Genomic DNA, 21,144 nt, shown 5'->3' with positions numbered 1-21,144 from the left:
CTTCCTGGATGATACCTTTGACATCCTCCCACAACTCATCTGGTCTTCGCTCATTAGTGTTCAAGGCCTCAAACCTGTTCCTGAGATGATTCTGACATTCAGGTGGTATGAAAGCAAAGTCATATTTTGGCTCCTGTGGATTTGGTTTAATTTTTCTCAGCTTCAGCTTGAACTTGCATATGAGTAATTGGTCTTCTGTTCCATAATCAGCCCCCGGCCTAGTTTTCACAGCTGATATTGAGCTTCTCCAGCGGTTCCTTCCACAAATGTAGTCAATCTGATTCCTATGCATACCATCAGGTGACGTCCAATTGAGTTCTGACTTATTTTTAATCAAGCAAACACAAGATAGCTGGGTAAGGCCATTAGATGTTATTGGTGATGTCAGTCTTCCCCTAAAATTAGGCCTGCAGACACCATAAATCTTGAATTTGCAGTTTGTTCTCTACTTTTGTTCACTAGGGTGCATTTGATTTTGCTGTTAAACAAAAAGAAGAAACGGCTGTAGTTAGCAACATTATGTGGTTCATTTGGGGAAGCTGCGATAAGAGGGATAATAAAAATTAACACATGCTGATGGGCAATCTCCTCCTGTGCAATTAATTGCCTCTGAAAACCTACTGGAGGGTCAGTTATGAGTCAGTTCTGACTTGATGGTAAATGACAACAACAATGAGCATAAAGATACAGGTGGATGATCGTAACAAGTATATGAAAACATAAAGAGTAATTAATGATGTGAAAGAAAACGTAAACCTATTCAGCGAAATATGATATTCTTGTCAGGTGTCTGGGGCAAGTAGTGACATTAGCATCTGTAAACACATATCCGTCTACAAAAATATTTTTTAAAAAATTTCACAAGGTGATACTAAGGAAAACAAGTAGCAACTGGCAGAACTAATTTTTCCAAAATTCTGGAAACTTTTCAAAAGATTATAGTAACTAAATGAATCTTGAATTAAGAAAAAGAGAAACACATAAATGACAGACTAAAAAAAATCAAACTCGTTGAACTTGAAAACTGACTAACACTTTATACATGTCTCTGAGGTGGTAAACGGTGCAGGAGGATATTGCCCATCATTGTTGAGTGGTTGATTGATAGATTTGAAACTCCAGAGAGTCAAGACCTATTATGGGCCACTAGAGTGTCCAGCATATATGACAGAACAGCTTTATTATTTCAGTTGCCTGTATCTACCCTTCTCAAAGCTTGTTGATCCAACTTAATGAAGCAGTGATGAGCACTCCCTCTGAGGGAGCCTTATATCTAGTCTAGACAGAATCCAGCAGATTATAGTTATGTATTATTGTGTTTGATTTAACCTGTCTGGGGACTGCCTAAAAGATTGAAACAAGGCACTCATCCTGATTTGATTAGTCTTGAAGATCAAACGGGGCTGAAAGAGCAGATACCTATTTTGGCCTTTGCCTGACACCTCCTGGTGTTCAGTTCCATTAAAGTATACAAGAGACCCTTGAAAATGGAAGCTAATGCTTCTTTAGTAAATGATAACTGTCAAAGACATCAGCTATATGAGGGAATTTAGAAAGCCATACAGATTCCCAGTGCAAGATTCATGCTCAAAACTTACTTGACAATACCCTACATTTTCATCTTGGTGACTTCTTGGTTCAAATCAAGCCTGGACAAGTGATGAAAGAAGATCCTGGGGAAAACCAATTTGCAGAGAAAGGGAAAGTTTTGTTTTCCTCTGACATTCAATATACTATCTGTCAATAGACTAATTATATGCAAGCTAAGAAACAAAGACTTCAATGTCCACACATGACTGGGAAAATAGTCTACAAAAACAGAGAGTACTACTAAATAAATAGATTACTATAGCTATCAACAATTCAAAACACAACACAGACTAGCAAACCTTGAGACTGGAAGAATCTGAATTCCAGGATTATTACCATATTCAAACACTTTAGTTTCAACAACAATAAAAAAAATTCCAAGGTATACAAAGGAAAAGGGCAGATAGTTTATGCACAAGACCAAAATAAGTGACACAAATTATCCCTGTAGAAAGATAGATAGGGGGCTTAGGAGACAAAAACTTAACAGCAATAATATTGTATTCAATATTGAATAAAAAAAGACAATTTCGAGATTATATAGTCAAAGAACTAAAATAGAGTATGGACAAAGAACTGAAATGAAGTAGATCTAAAAAAAAAAGATACAGGAAACCTAGAATATCAATAAAAGAGAAAACATTAGCAAATGTAATTACAATGAATAACTGGGTCAGAAAAGCACAATAACTGAAATTAAAAATCTCAGTGACTGGGATCATTGGGATGGGAGTGTCAGAGACAGTGCGATTGGCACAGGACAGAGCGGAGTTTAGGGCTGTTGTACATAGGGTCACTATGAGTCGCAGGCGACTCGGCGGCACATAACAACAACAACAACATTCAACAGCAGATTTAAGGTTTCAGGGAAAAGAATTAATGAATTTAGAAATTTTAGAGACAATTGAAATGACAAAATCTGAGGAAGAAAAATAATAGCAAAAAGTGAGGGGGAAAGGAACAGAGCCTGAAATATTTGTTGAACTCAATCAGTTCACCATAACTATCAAACATGAATTCTATATTCAGTAAAACTGCACGGCATGGTTTAAAATGGGGAAAGCTGTACATCAGGGCTATATCCTTTCTATACCTATCCAATCTGTCTGCTGAGCAAATAATTTGAGAGGCAAGACTTTATGAAGAAAAGTGTTGCATCAGGATTGGAGGAAGACTGAAAAACAACTTGCATTATGCAGATGACACAGTTTTATTTGCTGAAAGTGAGGACATACTGAGAGAATCGAGAACTTCAGAGACTCAAAGACTACAGCCTTCAATGTGGATTACATCTCAACATTAAGAAATTAAAAATCTTCACCACTGGACCAATAGGAAACATCATGATAAATGTAGAAAACATTGAAATTGTCAATCATTTTATTTTGCTAGATTCACAATCACCACCCTTGATACCAGTGCTTAGGAAATCAGGAGACATATAGTATTGGGAAATTATACTGACAAGGATCTTTCCAAAATCCTGAAACACAATGATATCACTTTCAAGATTAAAGTACACCTGATTCAAGGCATAGTCTTTCCAATCATCTGCTTTGCATCTAAGAGCTGAACAATGATTAAGGATGACAGGAGAAGAATCTATGCATTTTAGTTGTGGTATTGGAGAAGAGTATTGAATATTATACAGACTGTCAAAATAACAAATAGATATATCTTAAATAAAGTGCTTCCAGGGTGCTCCTTGGAGGCAAGGATAGTGAAACATCATCTCACATACTCTGGACATGTTACGAGAAGCTATTCCTTGGAAAGGGACATCATGCTTGGAAGTGTGGAGGGCCAGTAAAAGAGAAGACCTTCAAAGAGATGGATGGATTCTGTATCTGTGACAATGGGCTCACATGTGTTGGGAATGATAAAGATGGGATAGGATAGGACAGGAGTCTTATTTGACTTAATGGAACTTAACACCAAGGACAAGTTGGTATTAGTTAAACTGGTAGGTGTGTTAAGTCAAGTACAACCATTGCAACCTTGTGAACAATAGATCTGAATCCTGTTCTACCTTATGCCACCTTCATCATCTCTGATACTCTTGAGCCCATTGTCACAGTCACCATGTCAATCAACCTAGCTGGGGGACTTCCACTCTTTTATTAACCCTCTATCTGTTTAAGCATGACATCTCTTTCTAAGGAATGGCCTTTCCTAGCAAAGTGCCCAAAATAGGTGAGACTAAACCTCTTCATTCTTTTCTCCAAAGAGCACTCTGGCTGCACTTTTTCAAGACATATATGTTTGTTCTTTTGGCAATCTATGGGTAATTCTGGCTGCTGAAACTGAGGAGGATCTGAAGCACTTGCTGCAGAAGGTCAGGGACTGCAGTATGGATTGAGGCTCCATATCAAGAAGACAAAGATTCTCACCAATGGACCAATTGACATCATCAGGATGGATGGTGAAGAGACTGAGATTATTCACAGCTTTAGTTTGCTTGGCCCCATGGTCAACACTCTTGGCATTAGATGCCGGGAAATGAAAAGAAGTATTGCAATAGGAAAGTCTGCTGTTAGGGACCTCTCCATAGTACTGAAAAGTCTCTATGGAGACTAAGGTGTGTCTGATACAGACTATGGTCTTTGCAATCACTTGTTATGCACCAGAAAGTTGGACAATGATTAGGGAGGATAGAAGAATTGATGTCTTTGAGCTGTGGTGCTGGAGAAGAGTATTGAATTTACCATGGACTGCTAAGAAAACAAACAGGTTCATCCTTTAGAGGGTTAAACCAGGCTGCTTCTTGGAGGCAAGGATTCTGAGGCTTCATCTGACATACTTTGGACATGTTGTAAGGAGGGACCAGTCCTTGGAAAGGGACATCATGCTTGTGAGGGTGTATGGACAGCGCAAGAAGGGAAGATTCTCTGTGAGGTGGATTGATTCGGTGACTGGGGCAATTGATGTCGGTATGTTAGGGACAGTGTGATTGGTACAGGACAGAGCAGGGTTTAGGGCTGTTGTCCATGGGAGGGTCACTATGTGTTGCAAGCAAATCAATGGCACATAACAACAACAAAAACTTTAAAATTATTTAAATATATGAAATTAACATTTTCAAGCACAATATTACTAAAGATAATAATAAAAAATGGCTAGACCAGTACATTGACAGAGAACACCAGAAGTTCAAGCTGTGTTTATGGAAGGCTATATAACAAGGGTTATCGTTGCTGGTGTCAGATGGACCTTGGCTAAAAACAGAGAACAACAGAAGACTGTGTATTTGCGTTTTATTGACTTTGCAAAGGCTTTATTGACTGTGTGGATCATAACAAAATATGGCTTATATTGGTAAGAATGAGAAACCCAGAACACTTAATTATGTACATATGAAACCAATATGTTTCATGTCTGAACATAGAAAGGGGATAGTGGATAGTGCATGGTTTAAATTTGGGAAATGTGTGCATTAGGGTTATACCCTTTCTCCATATATGTTTAATCTTTAAACTGAGTAAATCATTTGAGAAATCGCACTGTATGAAAAAGATCACAGCATCAGGATTGGAGGAAGACTCATAAATAATTTACATTACACAAATGAAACAGCCTTGGCTGCTAAAAGTGAGGAACACTTTAAATGCTTGCTGCAGAAAATGAAATACAGCCTTCAATATGGGTTGTATCTCAACAGCAACAGTCTTCATCCTTGGATCTATAAACAATATCACATTGAAATAGTCAATGATCTTACATGAATCCACAATTAACACCCTTAATAACAACATTCAGGAGATCAGAATATGTGAGGCATTGGACAACGGTGCAGTCAAGGACCTCTCCAAATTACTGAGAACCAATGATATCAGTTTAAAGTCTATGATGTGCCTGATTCAGGCCATCGTCTTTTGAATCACTTGCTGTGCATGAGAGCTAGAATATGAATACAAATTACTGAAGAAGAATTGTTGCTTTTGAATTGAGTTGTGGTGTTAGAGAAGAGTACTAAATAACCCATGGAATACCAAAAGAACAAATAGATATGTCTTGGGAAAAGGGAAGCCAGAGTTCTTGGAGGCAAGAATGGTCGTTTTGTCTCGCGTATTTTGGGCATGTTGCTAGGAAAGGCTATTCCCTGGAAAGGGACAACATGCTTGGAAAGATGGAAGGTAGGCAAGAGAAAGTAATACCATCAATTATATGGATTGGCACAGTGCCTGCAGCAATGGGCTCAGGTGTTTCAGAGGTTATGAGGATTGCACAAGATAAGATTCAGATGTTTATAGGATCATTGTGAGTCATTCTTGACTATAAGGCACCTAACAACAACAACAAGGCCACTGATATTTATAAGACATGTAAAATATATAAATCTCAAATTTTATCACATTGTCTATTGCAGGCTAAGCTTTATTACTTACTTTATAACATTTCTCATCAGGAGATTGAATGCTTCTCTTGCCGATCTGCAGAAATTGTTGCCATATATTGCAATCTGAAGAACAGAGTTGACATTATTATGGAGTCAGTAACTATGATGTTAGAACTTTAAAAATTGGCTTTTATAGCCATTATGTTAGGCCCCAATAGGGGAAATGGTGTCTATATACCTTAACTGAGGACACATAATCTTGCAAATCATCAACAGCTATGGGACCAATATAAGGAACTGTGAAGTGGGTGTGAAGAAACTGTGAAGATACTGTGACATTATGTAGTCTGAGGAAGCCTGGAGATGGAGTCACAGTTAAAGGTTTTGCTTATTTGATGATTGAAGGAAAAGTTATGACTGTTATGAGACAAAGCTTGCAATGGAGGAGATCAGGGGGTTTTTTTGTACTACTGAATTGCTATGAGACAAAGCTTGCTGGATGACTGAGGAAACCAGAAGTTAGTCTCTGCTGCTGAACTGAAACTGGACTTCACTAGTTGAGGACTTGTGCCTGTGTATCTGGCCTGGGACTGCTGGACTAAACCTGGACCTGTATTGTGTGGTATTCTTTGCCTCTCCCACTCCCCAAACTATTTCCCTAATAAACTCCACAATTTTGAGTAAAGTCTATGAGTCAATTTGCAATGAACATCAGATCCAATGATTGATAAAAATAGACGTAGGAGCATGGCGGGGGGGGGGGCAGGGAGGAAGTGTGCCATGTCTGACTGGTAGCTATTTGTGTGATACTGTGGATGATATCAATGGGTACAATCATCCTTTTTGAAGTGGGTGGAAGTCAGACTCAGCCACCCCCACACTGCATCTGCTTATTTTACAGTAACATACTCCAACTAGACCAGTGATAGGAAAATATAAAATCTAATGACAGGAAGGCCATAAAACTAACAGCCTATCCTGTTTATATCTATTCCTACCCCTTCTTTCTGCCTTTTGAGCTATGGTGAACTTGTGTTCTATTGACTTTGAAGGTAGTTGAAAATAAAATGTGCCTTAGATGCTTGTTGTTGTTGTTAAGTGCCGTCGAGTCGCAGGCGACTCATAGGAACCCTATGAAGGAGAGTCCTCGATGCTTGGGTGCCTTTCATCCTCTCTCCAGGTTCATAGGGTTTCTGGAGGCAAGCTATTATGGAAGTGGATGCCACTACTGCTTCCAACCTTGGGTGCTAGATGTTCTTAAATTGTATGGGAATCAGACAGTTTCATATAGAGGCAGGTTTTTTTCTCTTAAATCTTAGGTAATGGGTGTGTCATTGAAAGATTTTAGTTGGGTTTCTTGATGAATAGGCTGCATACGTTTCTCTTAGGAAACATGTCTTTCACTACACTTGATTTACTTATTTAAAAAGCTGAAATATTCTTACTGGAAACAAATTAAGGACTACTTGAATCTTTGTGCTAAATACTTTTTTCAGACTCTGTCACCGAGATAATGAGCAAATGTCGTTAAAATCATGAATGCTAAATTTTACAAGGTTTGCATTTCTGAATCACCTATTTAATAAGAATATCTCTGCAGCAGTTTATGAACAGAAATCCAAGCACTTTATTAACTTTCATTAAAATATCAATAAAAGAAGAATATCTCTTTAGAAATCTTATTTTTCATCATGGGAAATAAGCAACACATTGATTCATTGACATTTTTCACTTTTCACAATGAGATACATTTAAAAAACTGTTCATTAAGCAAGACATAAATCCTAGAGTTATATAGTTTCTTCTTAGAGTAAAATATAGACTAAATTAATTTTCAATACTTTTAATTTCCAGTGTAAATAATATTTTTCCTCTATAAAACCATATTGAAGATAATAATGCAACAGAGTTTAAGATGCTATTTTAACTAGCAAAGCATAATCAAGAACCATACATTCAATTAAAAACCCCTTTCCAAACATGGTGATAAATAAAGACACATAATGTAAAAGCACTTCAGAGATAGCAGTATAGTCATGAAGTTCAGGTCTGCAAAGAATATGTTTAGGAAATTTTTTGAAAAATTTTCTTACCATTATATAGGCATTTTTGTTTAGTACTTTCACCACTTTTTCCAAACACCAGAAACAGAACTTTAGGCAGCATCGTAGGAATTTAGAAATCTTGTTATGGGCAGCTATGAGAAGAAATAATTTGAATCTGTTAATGATTTGCAACTGAATTCTATGAAAAAAAAAGGAATAAAAATAAGATCTTTAAAAGTATATTCAAAACAGAGTTTACGTGTCTGTAAACAGTATGTGTCAGTTATTACATTTTATATCAATGGTTGTTGTTGTTATGTGCGGTCGAGAGCCCTTGACTCATAGTGACCCTAGGTAAACTAGCCCTAGACCCTGCTCTATCCTGTGCCAATCATCATCTCTGACACACCTACCCCCATTACCCCAGTCACTGAATCAATCCATCTCATTGAGGGTCTTCGTCTCTAGCACTGTCCCTCCACCCTCCCAAGCATGACATCTCTGATGAACTGATTCCACCTTGCAACATGTCAGTATGTCAGAGGAAACTTCAAAATCCTTGCCTCCAAAGAGCAGTCTGGTTTAATCTTCTCCAGGATGAACCTGTTCATTCTCTTAGCAAGCCATGGTATATACAATACTTTTCTCTAACACCACAGCACAAAAGGCATCAATTCTCCTTCTATCATCCCTAGTCCAGCTCTCTGACACATAGCAAGTGATTACGAAGACCATGGCCTGTATCAGGCACACCTTAGTCAATGAAACCCACATTTATAGTTCAAGCCTGATCTATTCTGTCTGGGTTTCAGACCTGGCATTCCCAATCTGATGTCACCATCATGATTCTCACTATTAATGTGCAAAAAACCAGAGTTCTTAATATTCTTTTCCAAATTTGCTTCTTTTTGCTTCCTCTGGTGTTAGGACTTTTAAGAATGAATTTTTCCATCCATCGCCTTAGCTCCCCATGGCGGTATGGTTTCCAGCTACCGCAACTGCAGATATGTGGTTTGCAACATCATTAACAGCTGTGAAGCCAACATAACTAGACTGTAGAGAAACTGTGGCAAGGCCTTACAGAGCCATACACAGCTTGGGCCAGAGCCTTTGAGACATGAACTTCAATACCAGGAAAGAAACAGCAGCAGCAGCAGCAGAAAAAGCAGTTTGTATTCTTTGGGGCCAAGCTTCCTGAACCAGAAGTATCTTGCTCCTGACTGAGATGCTGCTTGAATTAACGGAGGGACTGTGTTTGCTGTTGACTGAGAAGCAGTCTGAATTAATTGAGGTTTTGTACCTTGCTGTTAACCTGATTTGGGACTATTTGCTGAATCTGGACTTAAACTGTATGATATCCATTGCCTTACCCCATCCTCAAATCTTTCTCAAACAAGTTCTAAACTATCAGTAAAAGGATATTCTGTTAAGTCTGTGTAGTCATAGGTAATGAATTTCAGACCCAGTGATTGGTACAAGTAAGTGCAACAGAGTGGGTGGCCATGCCTGACCCTTACAGGGTCAGGATAAATTTTATACTGTGGATATTGTTCGTGGAGACAAGTCCCCTTTGTGGTATTAGGAGAGGTTGTACTAGTTCATCTCTGTGTTGCCACTGTTCCTTTTACACTTTCATATATTAATAAGTGGCAGCAAACTTTTAAAATTAAACCCTCATTTATTAACCTCTATTCTTCCTTCAAGGTTAGCTACAATTTATTGTGATCCACACAGTCAAATGCCTTTGACATGGACTGCCAAGAAAACAAAGGATTTTGAAGTTCTATCTCACATACTTTGGACAAGTGGCCAGGAGTAACCAGTCCACGGGGAAGGATATCATGCTCATAAGAATGGACAGACAATACAGGAGAGGAAGACCCTGGATGAGATGGATTGATATAGTAACTGGAGCAATGGGGGCTGGTGTGTCAGAGTTAGTGAGACTGGTTCAGGACAGGGAAGGGTTCAGAGCTGCTGTACACAGAGTCGCTATACATCGCAGACGATTCAATGACACATAACAAGAGTAAAATGACAGGTTTGGAAGCAGGAGTGGCATCCACTTCCTAAATAACATGCCTCCAGAAACTCTATGAACTTTAATAAATGTTGATGGTTGTAGAAGGGCTTTAGGACTCTTGTTCACGAGGTCATTCTGAGTCATGCTCTACTTGAAGGCAATCAACAGCAACAACACAACATTCTTCCTTCTGTCATCTAACCCCTCAGCATTTCTTGTTGACTTTGCCTTCAAAGCTCACCCCAAATCTTACCACCTCTGCAGTCAAACTTATAATCATCAAGTATCCCCTACTCCTATCCCTCACTTCCTATCCTTACCAAGTGCATTTGACCCAGGCCACAATCTTTCTGATTACTTGCTACGCATCTGAGAACTGAACAATGAATAAGGATGACAGATGAAGAATTGATGTCTTTTATCTGTGGTGTTTGAAAGGAGCACTGAACATCTCATTGATAGCCAAACAAACAAACAAATATGTCTTGGGAGTGTGCAGCTGGAGTGCTCTTTGGAGGCAAGGACAATGAGGCTTCACCTCATATGTTTTGGGTATGTTGCTAGGAGGGGCTATTTGTTGGAGAGGGACATGATTCTTGGAAGAGTTGCAGGCAAAGAAGAAGAAGACCCTTAACCAGGTGGATTGACACAGTGACTACCGCAATGGACTCTAGTGTGTCAAGAAGTGTGAAGATGGCACAAAATAGGACAAGGTTCAGATCTGTTGTTCATAGGGTTGCTATGAGTCGTACTCAACTTGATGGCACCTAACAACAACAACAACAACATTCCTACTACTGCCCCAGTCTTTCTCTACACAAAAGTCAGAAAATCTAAGATAAGGTACATTCTGGTATCTTACCTCTAATGCGGTGGTCCACATATTGTAAAATAATTCTAAACATTTGAACAGATGCAAGAATTAAAGATCCAAATGCTAGAGAACCTGTATGATATCTGGGCAAAGATAAAATGAGAACAGTTAACATGTCTTTACTATTAGTTAAAAGATGCCCTCATTCACTCACTGCTGTCAAGTCAATTCTGACTCTTAATTAGGTTTCTTGGGCTATAAATTGCAATGAGCAGAGACTGCATGCACATCTTTCTCCCACGTAGTCCCTGTGGACTCTCAGCCTTTGCATTAATGGTACAATTTGTTATGGACCATACTGTCAGAGCTCTTTAAAAGGATACGAGTTAATTATATAGACATTAAGTTGGATCGTTTTATTCCAGTTGATAAAAATAAACTTCCAAAGAGGATTTTAAATCTTTGTCTTCCTCTTCCCCAACAAGGTACTGATACCAGTAGCTTGACACTGTTAAAATGCAATATTTGTACTGAACAATGGATATTATGGAGCCAATCTACAGTCTAATTTGGTTATTCCTTTACCTCTTTCCCTGTACAGTGACCCTGACATTTAGAACTGTGGCTATGATACCAACCAAAGCCAGTGGGCACCTTGAATCTTGAATCATACTTTTGACCCACTTTTACCTTTTCACTTGAATTAACCAGCCAACAGAGAATGAAAGCACAATAAATAAAACTAGGACGATAGAGGTAGAGTTCACCATGAAGATTACCTTATGGCTCTTCCAAATGCATTAAAGAGTGGAAATGGTGGAATGTCCTTTGGCTTTTCTGCAGCCCAGTAATAAGAAGCGAAGGCACCAGCAAGGGTACACTGACCCAATGCAAGGACAAAGTTTGTAAGCCAGAGAAAGGCATATAGATTGTACACTTGAAAGATAGTGATGTAGTCATGATACAGGCTCCCTCCACCATAGAAAGCAAAGTTACACATAGCCCCAGGGCAAATTCTGTAAATATCAGTGGAATTAAATATCTGCACTCGGAAAAAAGAAAAGAAAACACAAAGTTAATATCAAATTTGCTGCCATTACATGGTAACATCTTCCTTACCTTCTTCTCTAGCCCCTCAATTACAAGTTCTGTTTTTCTCCATTAGCTTTTGTACTAATCTATTTTCTACTGCATAATTTGAGACACTTTTAATAAGAGTTTGTGTCCTTAACTCTTTAATGAGTTTTATGGGATATCTCATTTTCTAGCATATCCTTTTCACTCTGTACACTTCACATAATTTCACATTTATAGATTTCTTTGATGTTTGAGAGGACAAATGAGATCTTGGGAAGCAAATACAGTGCTTTCTCCATTCTTCCCACTGTTTGCAATGTTCTCATGCTACTATCTGTCCATCTCCCCTTCTGAGCAATGATCCCCTCAATGCACAGGATTTCTGTTTCAGGATATATTACCTACAACAAATGCAAAATGGAATGCTAAAGAAAAAAAAACCATAATAATTCTCTACCAAACTAAGTAGGTAAGAAAGTTTCCTAGACTTACCTCTGGTTCACAGGTTTGATTTTCAAACATACATTGTCCATCAGGGCTTACAACTTTATATACAGGGGAGCCTGATGTAGCCAAGAAACTGAGAAGATTGATTAAGGATATATTTCTTACCTTTATATTAAAAACAAGTAAACATATAAAAAATAATGTAGATAGTTCAAAAGCCCATGAGGATATTAACCTTAAAAATAATTGTTACTGTGTAATATTTTCATAGCTAATTGAAGTTGTTAACAACTTCAGCTTGCTAAGCTCTACAATGAACACTCTTGGCACCAGGAATAAGGAATTCAAAAGAAGAATTATATGTGGAAAGTCTGCAGTCAGGGTCCACTCCTGAGTGCTGAGGGGCAGAGATGTCAGTCTAGAGACCAAGGTCCACCTGATCCAGGCCACAGTTTTTGTAATTACATGCTATACATCAGAGAGCTGGACAATGACTAGAGATGACAGAAGAAGAATTGATACCTTTGATTTGTGGTGCTGAAGAAGAGTACGGAATATACTGTGGACTACCAGGAGAACAAATAGGTCTTGGAGAGGGTGCTAGGATTTTTAAGTTCTATCTCACGTACTTTGGGCACGTGGCCAGGAGGAACCAGTCCTTAGAGAAGGACATCATGGTAGGAAAGGCAAAGGGACAATGCAGGAGAGGAAGACCTAGGATGAGATGTATTGACACAGTAACTGGGGCAACAGGATTAGGTATATTGGAGTCAGTGAGACTGTCTTGAGATAGGGCAGGGTTCAGAGCCGTTGTACATAGGGTCACTATGAGTTGCAGGCAACTTGACAACACCTAACAACAATAAAAAGAAATCCATATTTCAGGTCCAGGATAATATAGAATGGGGCCAGCAATACTGAACAGTCTCTTAAAAACAATAAAATATATGGGCTTCAAAGAAAGTTATTATTGTGAAGACAAATCTGAATCTATTATATGACTATTTGAGGGAAAATTCAGTTGATAAAATACAGACTTTTTCAAAAGGAAAACAAAACAGAACAACACAACACCAACAGCTTACTTCTTTAGGATATCCCTAGTCTTCACAAGGATAGACAACACTATGAACACACACTGGTGGTGTCAGAAGAAGAATGTAGACTCAAGGTTTACAGTAGTAAATTTCTAGCTATTCTTATTAGGTGCTGTTGAGTTACCTGCTACTCATAGTGACCCTATGCACAATAGCTCTTATGAAGTTTTTCTAAAGGCTTTCCAGGTGGATGGGCAATACTATGGGAATAGGGCAGATTGTCTTGACCATCTACAAGGTCAGGTCAGATTCACAGAATCCACAAGGGGATTTGCTATCTTAGCATTAAACAAAAGGATTGGCCAGTCTCAACAATCTACAAGAGGAGTGGCTAGACTTGCGAATAAATTGAACATCTCTAGCCACAGTACTAGACCTTTCTTGTCCTGGCAAAAAAGAAGAAAGAGACTGTAGGATGCCTTTGGAGACCTCACCACCACCATCGGTGAAGAAACCTCACCACTAGGAATCATGAACAAACTAAAGACCTGATGTGAGATGGGACTACCATACCATTAGAACCAGAGCTAAGAGCCTTTGCCCAAGTTTGTAAGACAACATGGGGTGATGGGCCGTAATTAGCAGGAAGGAAAACTTTGTAACATTGGCTAATGCTGGGGTAGGGGATGGCAATATTGTCAGGACTGAGAGCTTTGTAACACTGGCCAAAAGCCATGAAATTCAAGGCAGAGGTGACTGTGAGCACATTTCGGAAGCCATTCTGGCTGCATTCTGCTAATAACTTGAAGTATAACCTTTTGGCTTCCTTAGCATAGTTCTACATGTCTGTGAGTTATTGCATCAGATTTTGGACCGAGAAAAGCAGTAAGATTAGTGTTGAAATGAGTAGAAAGAAGTATGGGATTATATGGGACATGTCTGACCTCATGGGAATTGGTTTTGTGTTACTCATACTGTTGAGGAGACAGGTACCCTTTGTGAAGTTGACAAAGGCCAGACATGGCCATCACCACATGGTCCTTGTTCTTTTTACAGATCTGAATGTTTCTGTATTCTGAGCCAGTCTTATTGTCTCTGACACAAGTACCCCCAACACCCCAGTTATTATGTCACTCCATTTCATCCTATGTCTTCCTCTCCTGCACTGTCCTTCCACACATCCAAGCATGATGTTCTTCTACAAGGACTGGGCTCTCCTGGAAACATGCCCAAAGTATGTAAGACAGAAATTCAAAATGCTTGTCTCCAATCAATCATTTGGTTTCACCCTCTCCAGGACAGAGCTATTTTTTCTCTTGGCTTTCCATGGTATATTCAGTACTCTTCTTCAGGATTACAACTCAAAGGCATCAATTCTTCTATCATCATTAGTCACTGTCAGCTCTCTGATGCATAACAAGTAATTGTGAAGACCATAGCATGAATCAAGTGCACCTTATCTCTACACATCATTGCTCTTCAGCACTCTGGAGAGAGGTCCTTGACAGCAGCTTTTCCTAATGTGCTTCATTTCTTTATATATTTGTTTTGTGGTGGTTTTTATTTTTTTTATTTCCTAAATGCTGGTACCAAGAGTGTTGATTGTGTAACCAAGCAAGCTGAAATTGTTGACAATCTCAATCTCTTCTTCATCTATCATGAGAATGGGAAGTTCTGGGGACCTAGTGGTAAGAATTTGTGCTGTACTTCCAAAGGCATGTAGTTTGACCAACTGAGAGAAGGATGGGTAATCTCCTCCCATGTGATTTAGTTTCTCTGAAAATTTGAGGGCTAGCTATGGGTCAGTTTCAGCTCAAAGACACACAACAACAGTACCAATAGTGTGATTTCTAGCTAATTGTGGTGTTGTTTGGTGCCGTCGAGTCGTAGACGACTCATAGCGACCCTGTGAATGAATGGCCTGAGCACTGTTCGTACATAGAGTTTCCGGAGGCAAGCCATTTCGGAAGTGGATGCCGCTCTTGCTTCCAGGCTTGATTTAGTCGGGAAGTTCCAGCCAACACGGTCCACCATGGGTACCCATTACTACGATTGGCACATCACTGTCACAGGCTTCAGCATCACAGCAACCATGAGTTACCTCTGTACAGCAATGCACAGACCAGTGCTATACCACCTAGAAAAATGTTTGACAAGAAAACAATTTGAACCTGGCCGAGGGCCGCAGATGAAAATCACCCACCTTCGGCTTGGGAGCATAACTTCCTTTCCAGCTAATAGAGAGATGCAAATAAAAACAACAATGAGATTTCAATTCAACCTATCAACATACCAAGGATAAACAGAATGGCAAACAACAAATGTTGGTGAGGATGCAGAGAGATCTGAACTCTTATCCCTTGCTCGTGCAAGTGTAAAATGGTACAACCACCATGAAAGCCAGTCTGACACTTCCTCAAAAAGTTGATAATAGAAGTATCAATTGGCCCAGCCAATTGACTACTGGGAATATACCCTGAAGAAATCAGAGCTGCAACACACAAACAGATTTGTGTACACTCATGTTTCCTATAGCATTTTTCACAGTAGCAAAAATGTGGAAGCAGCCCAAGTGTCTATCAACAAATGAATGCACAGGGAAACTGTGGTACATTCACACAGCGGAATATTTCTCAGCATTTTAAAACAATTTTTGCAGAATTTGCAGAACATTACACAACATAAATGAGTCTGGAAGACATTAAGGTGAGTGAGATATCACAGTCACAAAAGAACAAATACTACATAAGACCGTTATAACAATAATATGGATATAGGTTGGGGGAGAGCAGGAAAATGAACACTGCACTCTAATGGTGAAGAGGACAATCTGAAAACAATGCATCATTAGACATTGTTGTTATTGTTATGTGCCATCGAGTTGCTTGCGACTCATAGCAACCCTATGTACAACAGCCCTAAACCCTGCTCTATCCTGTGCCAATCGCACTGCCTCTGACACACCCATCCTGAGTACCCCAGTCATTGAATAAATCCACCTCATAGAGGGTCTTCCCCTCCTGTGCTGTCCCTCCGTCCTCCCAAACATGATGTCCCTCTACAAGGACCTGTCCCTCCTTACAACACGTCCAAAGTATGTCAGACGAAGTCCCAGAATCCTTGCCTTCAAGGAGCAGCCTAGATTAATCCTTTCCAGGATGAATCTGTTTGTTTTCTTGGCAGTCCATGGACCCTCAACACTCTTCTCCAGTACCACAGCTCAAAGGCATCAATTCTCCTTCTATGCTCCCTAGTTATTGTCCAACTCTCTGATGCGTAACAAGTGATTGCAAAGACCATAGCCTGTATCAGATGCACCTTAGTCTCCAGAGTGACACCATTGCTTTTCAGTATCCTGGAGACGTCCCTAACAGCAGACTTTCCCATCACAACACGTTTTTTTATTTCCTGGCTACTGGTACGAAGAGTGTTGACTATCGAGCTAAACAGACTAAAGTTGTTAACAATCTCAATCTCTTCACAATCCATCCTGATGCTGCCAATGGCCCAGTGGTGAGAATCTTTGTCTTCCTGACATTGAGCCTCAATCCATACTGATGGCTGCAGTCCTTGACCCTCTGTAGCAAGTGCATCAGGTCTTCCTCAGTTTCAGCAATCAGGGTTGTGTCATCTGCATAACACAGATTGTTAATAGATCTTCCACCAATCCTGATGCCACACTTCTCTTAAGAGAGTCCAGCCTCCTGGATAATTTATTCTGCATACAGGTTGAAAAGGTATGGGGACAGGACACATCCCTGGCGTACACCTTTCACAATTTTGAACCATGCAGTGTTTCCCTGCTCTGTTCTGACACCTACCTCTTGGTCCAAGTATAGATTTTGCATTAGAACGATCAAGTGTTCTGAGTTTCCCATTCTTCTCAGAGTCAGCCAGTTTGTTATGATCCACACAGTCACATGACTTCACATAATTAATGAAACACAGATATGCGTTCCTCTGGTATTCCCTGCTTTCAGCTAAGATCTGTCTAACACCAGCTACAATATCCCTAGTACTACGACCCCTTCTAAACCCAGCCTGGACTTCTGGCAGTTCTCTGCTGATGTGCCGTTCCAGTCGTTTTTGGATAATCTTTATCCATTATCATTATCCTTTATCATTAGACATTAGAAGTATGAAAGTCTGGAACAGGTCATATATTACAAAATGAACCAGAGAAAGGGGAGGGAGGAAAAGTTGTATGAATGAATGATGAAAAACAAAAAATTAAAGCTTATAAAAAAAAGCTTTATAATAAAAAAGTAAGAAATAGCCAATTTTCAAAGGATACGCTGCTGTCACAGCCCAGTAGGAAATGCAGATTGAGATCAAAATGAAAGTCAAAACTGGATAAAATAAGGTACTGGGGACATATGCAACCGCTCTGAAATAAAGCAAATAGTTTAAATTTAAAATGATATTCAGAACTCTAGTTTCTCAATTAAATTGTTCTCTGTTAGCAGACTTTGAGCTGAATTAGTTCTATAAACAATATCAATAACCACTGCCTTAGAAAAATCCACTCCCTCTTTTTTCTGGATGATGATCCAGGCATATTAACTAATGTACGTGGGTTGTTGGTTTTTTGTTTGTTTTTTTTTTAACTTTTTTTTAATTTTTAGGCATATTTTTCGAGGGGTCCTGTATAATTTGTGCCAGAAATTTTCCCAACTCTCCCTACTACCTGTGTTTAGATTTTTAAGCTCATAAAATAAGAGATGACCTTGAAGATCATCATAAGCTCTGGTTAAATTACTGGACTGCTAACCAAAAGATTGCCAGTTCAAACTCATCAATAGCTCTGTAGTGAAAGATAAGGCAGTCTGCTTCTGCCAAGAAGGTCCTGTGGGGACATTCTACTCTGTCCTACAGGGTCACAATGTGTTTGAATTGATGCAATGACAGTGAATTTTCGAAGATCAGTAATTCAACGGTAATAATCCCTTTCTAAATCAGAAATCCTTTCTTTGAGAAGTCCCATCTTTGAAAAGTCTTCACTAACCTCTGGTGAGCATATTGATTGGTGGGAAATTATTTTCACATATCACAGCTTATTCTATTTTCTTAACAACCAAATTGTTGGTAAGTTCTCTGTGTGTCTGCTTGTAACTCATATCTTGCCTTTTGAAGAACTGACAATTTCTACGCTTTTCCCACCTGGCAGCATTTCACAAATGATTCCTTACTCTTCTCTTTTCATCTAATGATTTCTTAGCTATTTCCTTACATAGGGCCTGATTTAATAAATTTTTAGGATTCTCAATGCTCTGTTCCTGACTTGTCCCTTTAAAATTCCTTTTCACTTTATGACACCGGACGAGGACAGTGCTACTTGATATAACCACTGAAAGAATAAGATTAAAGAAGTAACCTTTTCTAATCTATTTTACCTTTGATATATCTTCAATTGTTTTTGCATCTGTTACCTTCTTTGCTTTTTTTAAAAAAATAACTCCTTTGTTTTTAGTTGAGCTACACCGTTCCCTCATTTTGCCCGTTTTAGTGACCACCTCTAGATGTTTATCCTGCATTTTTACGCCTATTCATTCAAGATCTTACTTTTGTGCAATATATCAACCTGTCCCTGGCCTTTAAGGGATCATTTTCATCAGGAGGAAAACCAAAATCCTGATTCCTACTGAAAGTCTAAGAATCAGAAAATTAGAATTTAAGGGTTCTCCCATCCTCACAGTTCTAAGCTAGACTCGCACATTATTAAAGGCAAACAAGTGGAGCAACTCACACAAAATTGCATATCATACAATTTAAGTAATAAACCCAGTAAATCAGCAGTTTTCAGTGGCCAATCACAGGGCTTCAGATATTTTGGAAAAGAAAGAATTTAATTTGACAAACTGCTGGACAACTATTTAAACCAATGGCTTTATATGACATTATTGTAATTATTATTATGAATGGTAATTTTGTTAACCTAAACCTTCAAGGGAATTTTAAATGTGTTGGTCCAGAGTCATCAAAAACTGAGTTTCCACCATTCTAAATAGAGAGCATGGTCTGTTGGCTTTATACAAATGTTTTCTTGTTTACATTAAAAAGTTAAGAGTTTTGTTCTCAAGTGACTTTATAGAGTCTGTCTTATTATCTCTCAGCATGAATAGTATGAAAAATTTAATGTGTTTATTTTGTAGCTCTTTTGGGAATGAAAATGGCTCTGTGTATGAAGAGTTCCTGAATAATGAGCCTTAGGGAAAACATGGATAGTTGAGTGCCACTAGAATCAATTATTATTCTTTTAGCAAATTTCATGCAAGATCAGCAAAAGTATGTAATTGGCTTAATAAAATTAGAATGAATTAAAGTTTTGCAAATGATCTCAAATGTTGATATTAGCATATAGCCACATATAAAAATAAAATAATATATGTTGTTGTTGTTGTTTATTGCCTTCAAGTCGAGTATGACTCATAGGGACCCTATGAACAAAAGGCCTAAAGCCTTTCTATAAATAATATCATTTCTCCAAGTTATAGCTAACTTTAAGATAGTACTTTAGCACTTAAATATACTTTATTTTCCTAACATGTATTTTGTTTGCTCTCGCTCTCTTACACGTACGCAAAGGCAAGTAGACTAGGTAAGGGGTTTTCCTTATTTTTTACTATAAGAAAGGAGGTTTGGAAAATCAAAGGACTTGTTTGTGTGGCCTTATAATGAGTGGTAGAGCGTACAGTTGAACAATTTTTTAAAATTGGTTGTTTTTATAAAGGAAATATAACCCAAGGTATCTATGGAGTGGACAATGAACAGTTTAACCAATTATTTGAGCTTTTACATCAAAGATCTTACTTGCTTCCTTCCTTCAGCAGTGCTATTGTAAGGCGGATTCTGTGCCTGAGGAAGATCAGCGTGAAGATGATAATTACTTCAATGGTGCTGAGGATTATCACTTGAAACAAACAAGAAAACAAACAAAATCAGATCTATCATGCAAATCAATCCAAAACAAACTTTCTCAGCAAGAATTAGGGCAGACTATTATAATAATGTCTGTCAATTCTGATACTTTGTTCAGTACTACGTTATGAAGGTGGTTTATTGGTGTGTGCTCTCTAGTTGCCTGTGACTTATAGTGACCCCTATGCACAATAACTCTGATGTCTGCTCTATCCTAAGCCAGTCTCAGTGTCCCTGATACACTGATCCCCTTCACCCCACTTACTGTGTCAGTCCATCTCATCCAGGGTCCTTCTCTCCTTGCCTGTCCCTCGGTCCTTCCAAGCAGGATGTCCTTTTCCAGGAACTGGTCTTTCCTGGCCACATACCCAAAGTATGTGAGACAGTTTCAAAATCCTTGCCTCCAAGAAGCAGCCTGGTTTCACTCTCTCCAGAAAAATCCCATTTGTTCTCTTGGCAGTCTATGGTATGTCCAATACTCTTCTCCAGCACCACAACTCAAAAACATCAATTCTCTTTCTATCATCCTTGCTCATTTTCCAGCTCCTGGTCAGACACACCTTAGTATCTAGGATGACATCATTGCTATTCAGCACTCTGGAGAGGTCTTTGACAGCAGACTTTCCTAATGAAATTTATCTTTTAATTTCCTGACTGTGGGTACCAAGAGTATTGGTGGTGGACAGCTTCTGAAAAATCTGCTGGGGGATCAGTCATTAATCAGTTCCAACTCAAGGACACGTGACAAGAACATTAACAACAGCTAAGGCGACTCAATGGCACGTAACAACAGTCTTGCATACTTCTTCATGTGTTTATTGGCCTTCTAAAAGTATTCTTTGGTGTAGTGTCTATTC

The 21,144-nt window shown here is 38.8% G+C and overlaps 1 protein-coding gene across 1 annotated transcript in view; it reads right to left on the bottom strand.

Moving 5' to 3' along the window:
- SLC44A5 (solute carrier family 44, member 5) overlaps nt 1-21,144 on the bottom strand; it is a 142,388-nt gene that overhangs the window by 17,219 nt on the left and 104,025 nt on the right. Inside the window, exons 9-15 of the mRNA XM_006888614.1 lie at nt 20,180-20,279; nt 17,664-17,756; nt 12,378-12,465; nt 11,588-11,850; nt 10,857-10,951; nt 8,020-8,123; nt 5,976-6,049 (exon numbers count right to left, since the gene is read on the bottom strand). Of these exons, the coding sequence (XP_006888676.1) occupies nt 5,976-6,049; nt 8,020-8,123; nt 10,857-10,951; nt 11,588-11,850; nt 12,378-12,465; nt 17,664-17,756; nt 20,180-20,279 (817 nt within the window). The remainder of the gene's footprint in view (nt 1-5,975; nt 6,050-8,019; nt 8,124-10,856; nt 10,952-11,587; nt 11,851-12,377; nt 12,466-17,663; nt 17,757-20,179; nt 20,280-21,144) is intronic.

Source organism: Elephantulus edwardii, unplaced genomic scaffold (genome assembly GCF_000299155.1).
Source record: "Elephantulus edwardii isolate Elephantulus edwardi_28Jun2011 unplaced genomic scaffold, EleEdw1.0 scaffold00069, whole genome shotgun sequence".
Classification (NCBI taxonomy): domain Eukaryota; kingdom Metazoa; phylum Chordata; class Mammalia; order Macroscelidea; family Macroscelididae; genus Elephantulus; species Elephantulus edwardii.
Note: the sequence above shows the minus strand (reverse complement) of the source record. Positions and strands in the feature narration are given on the sequence as shown.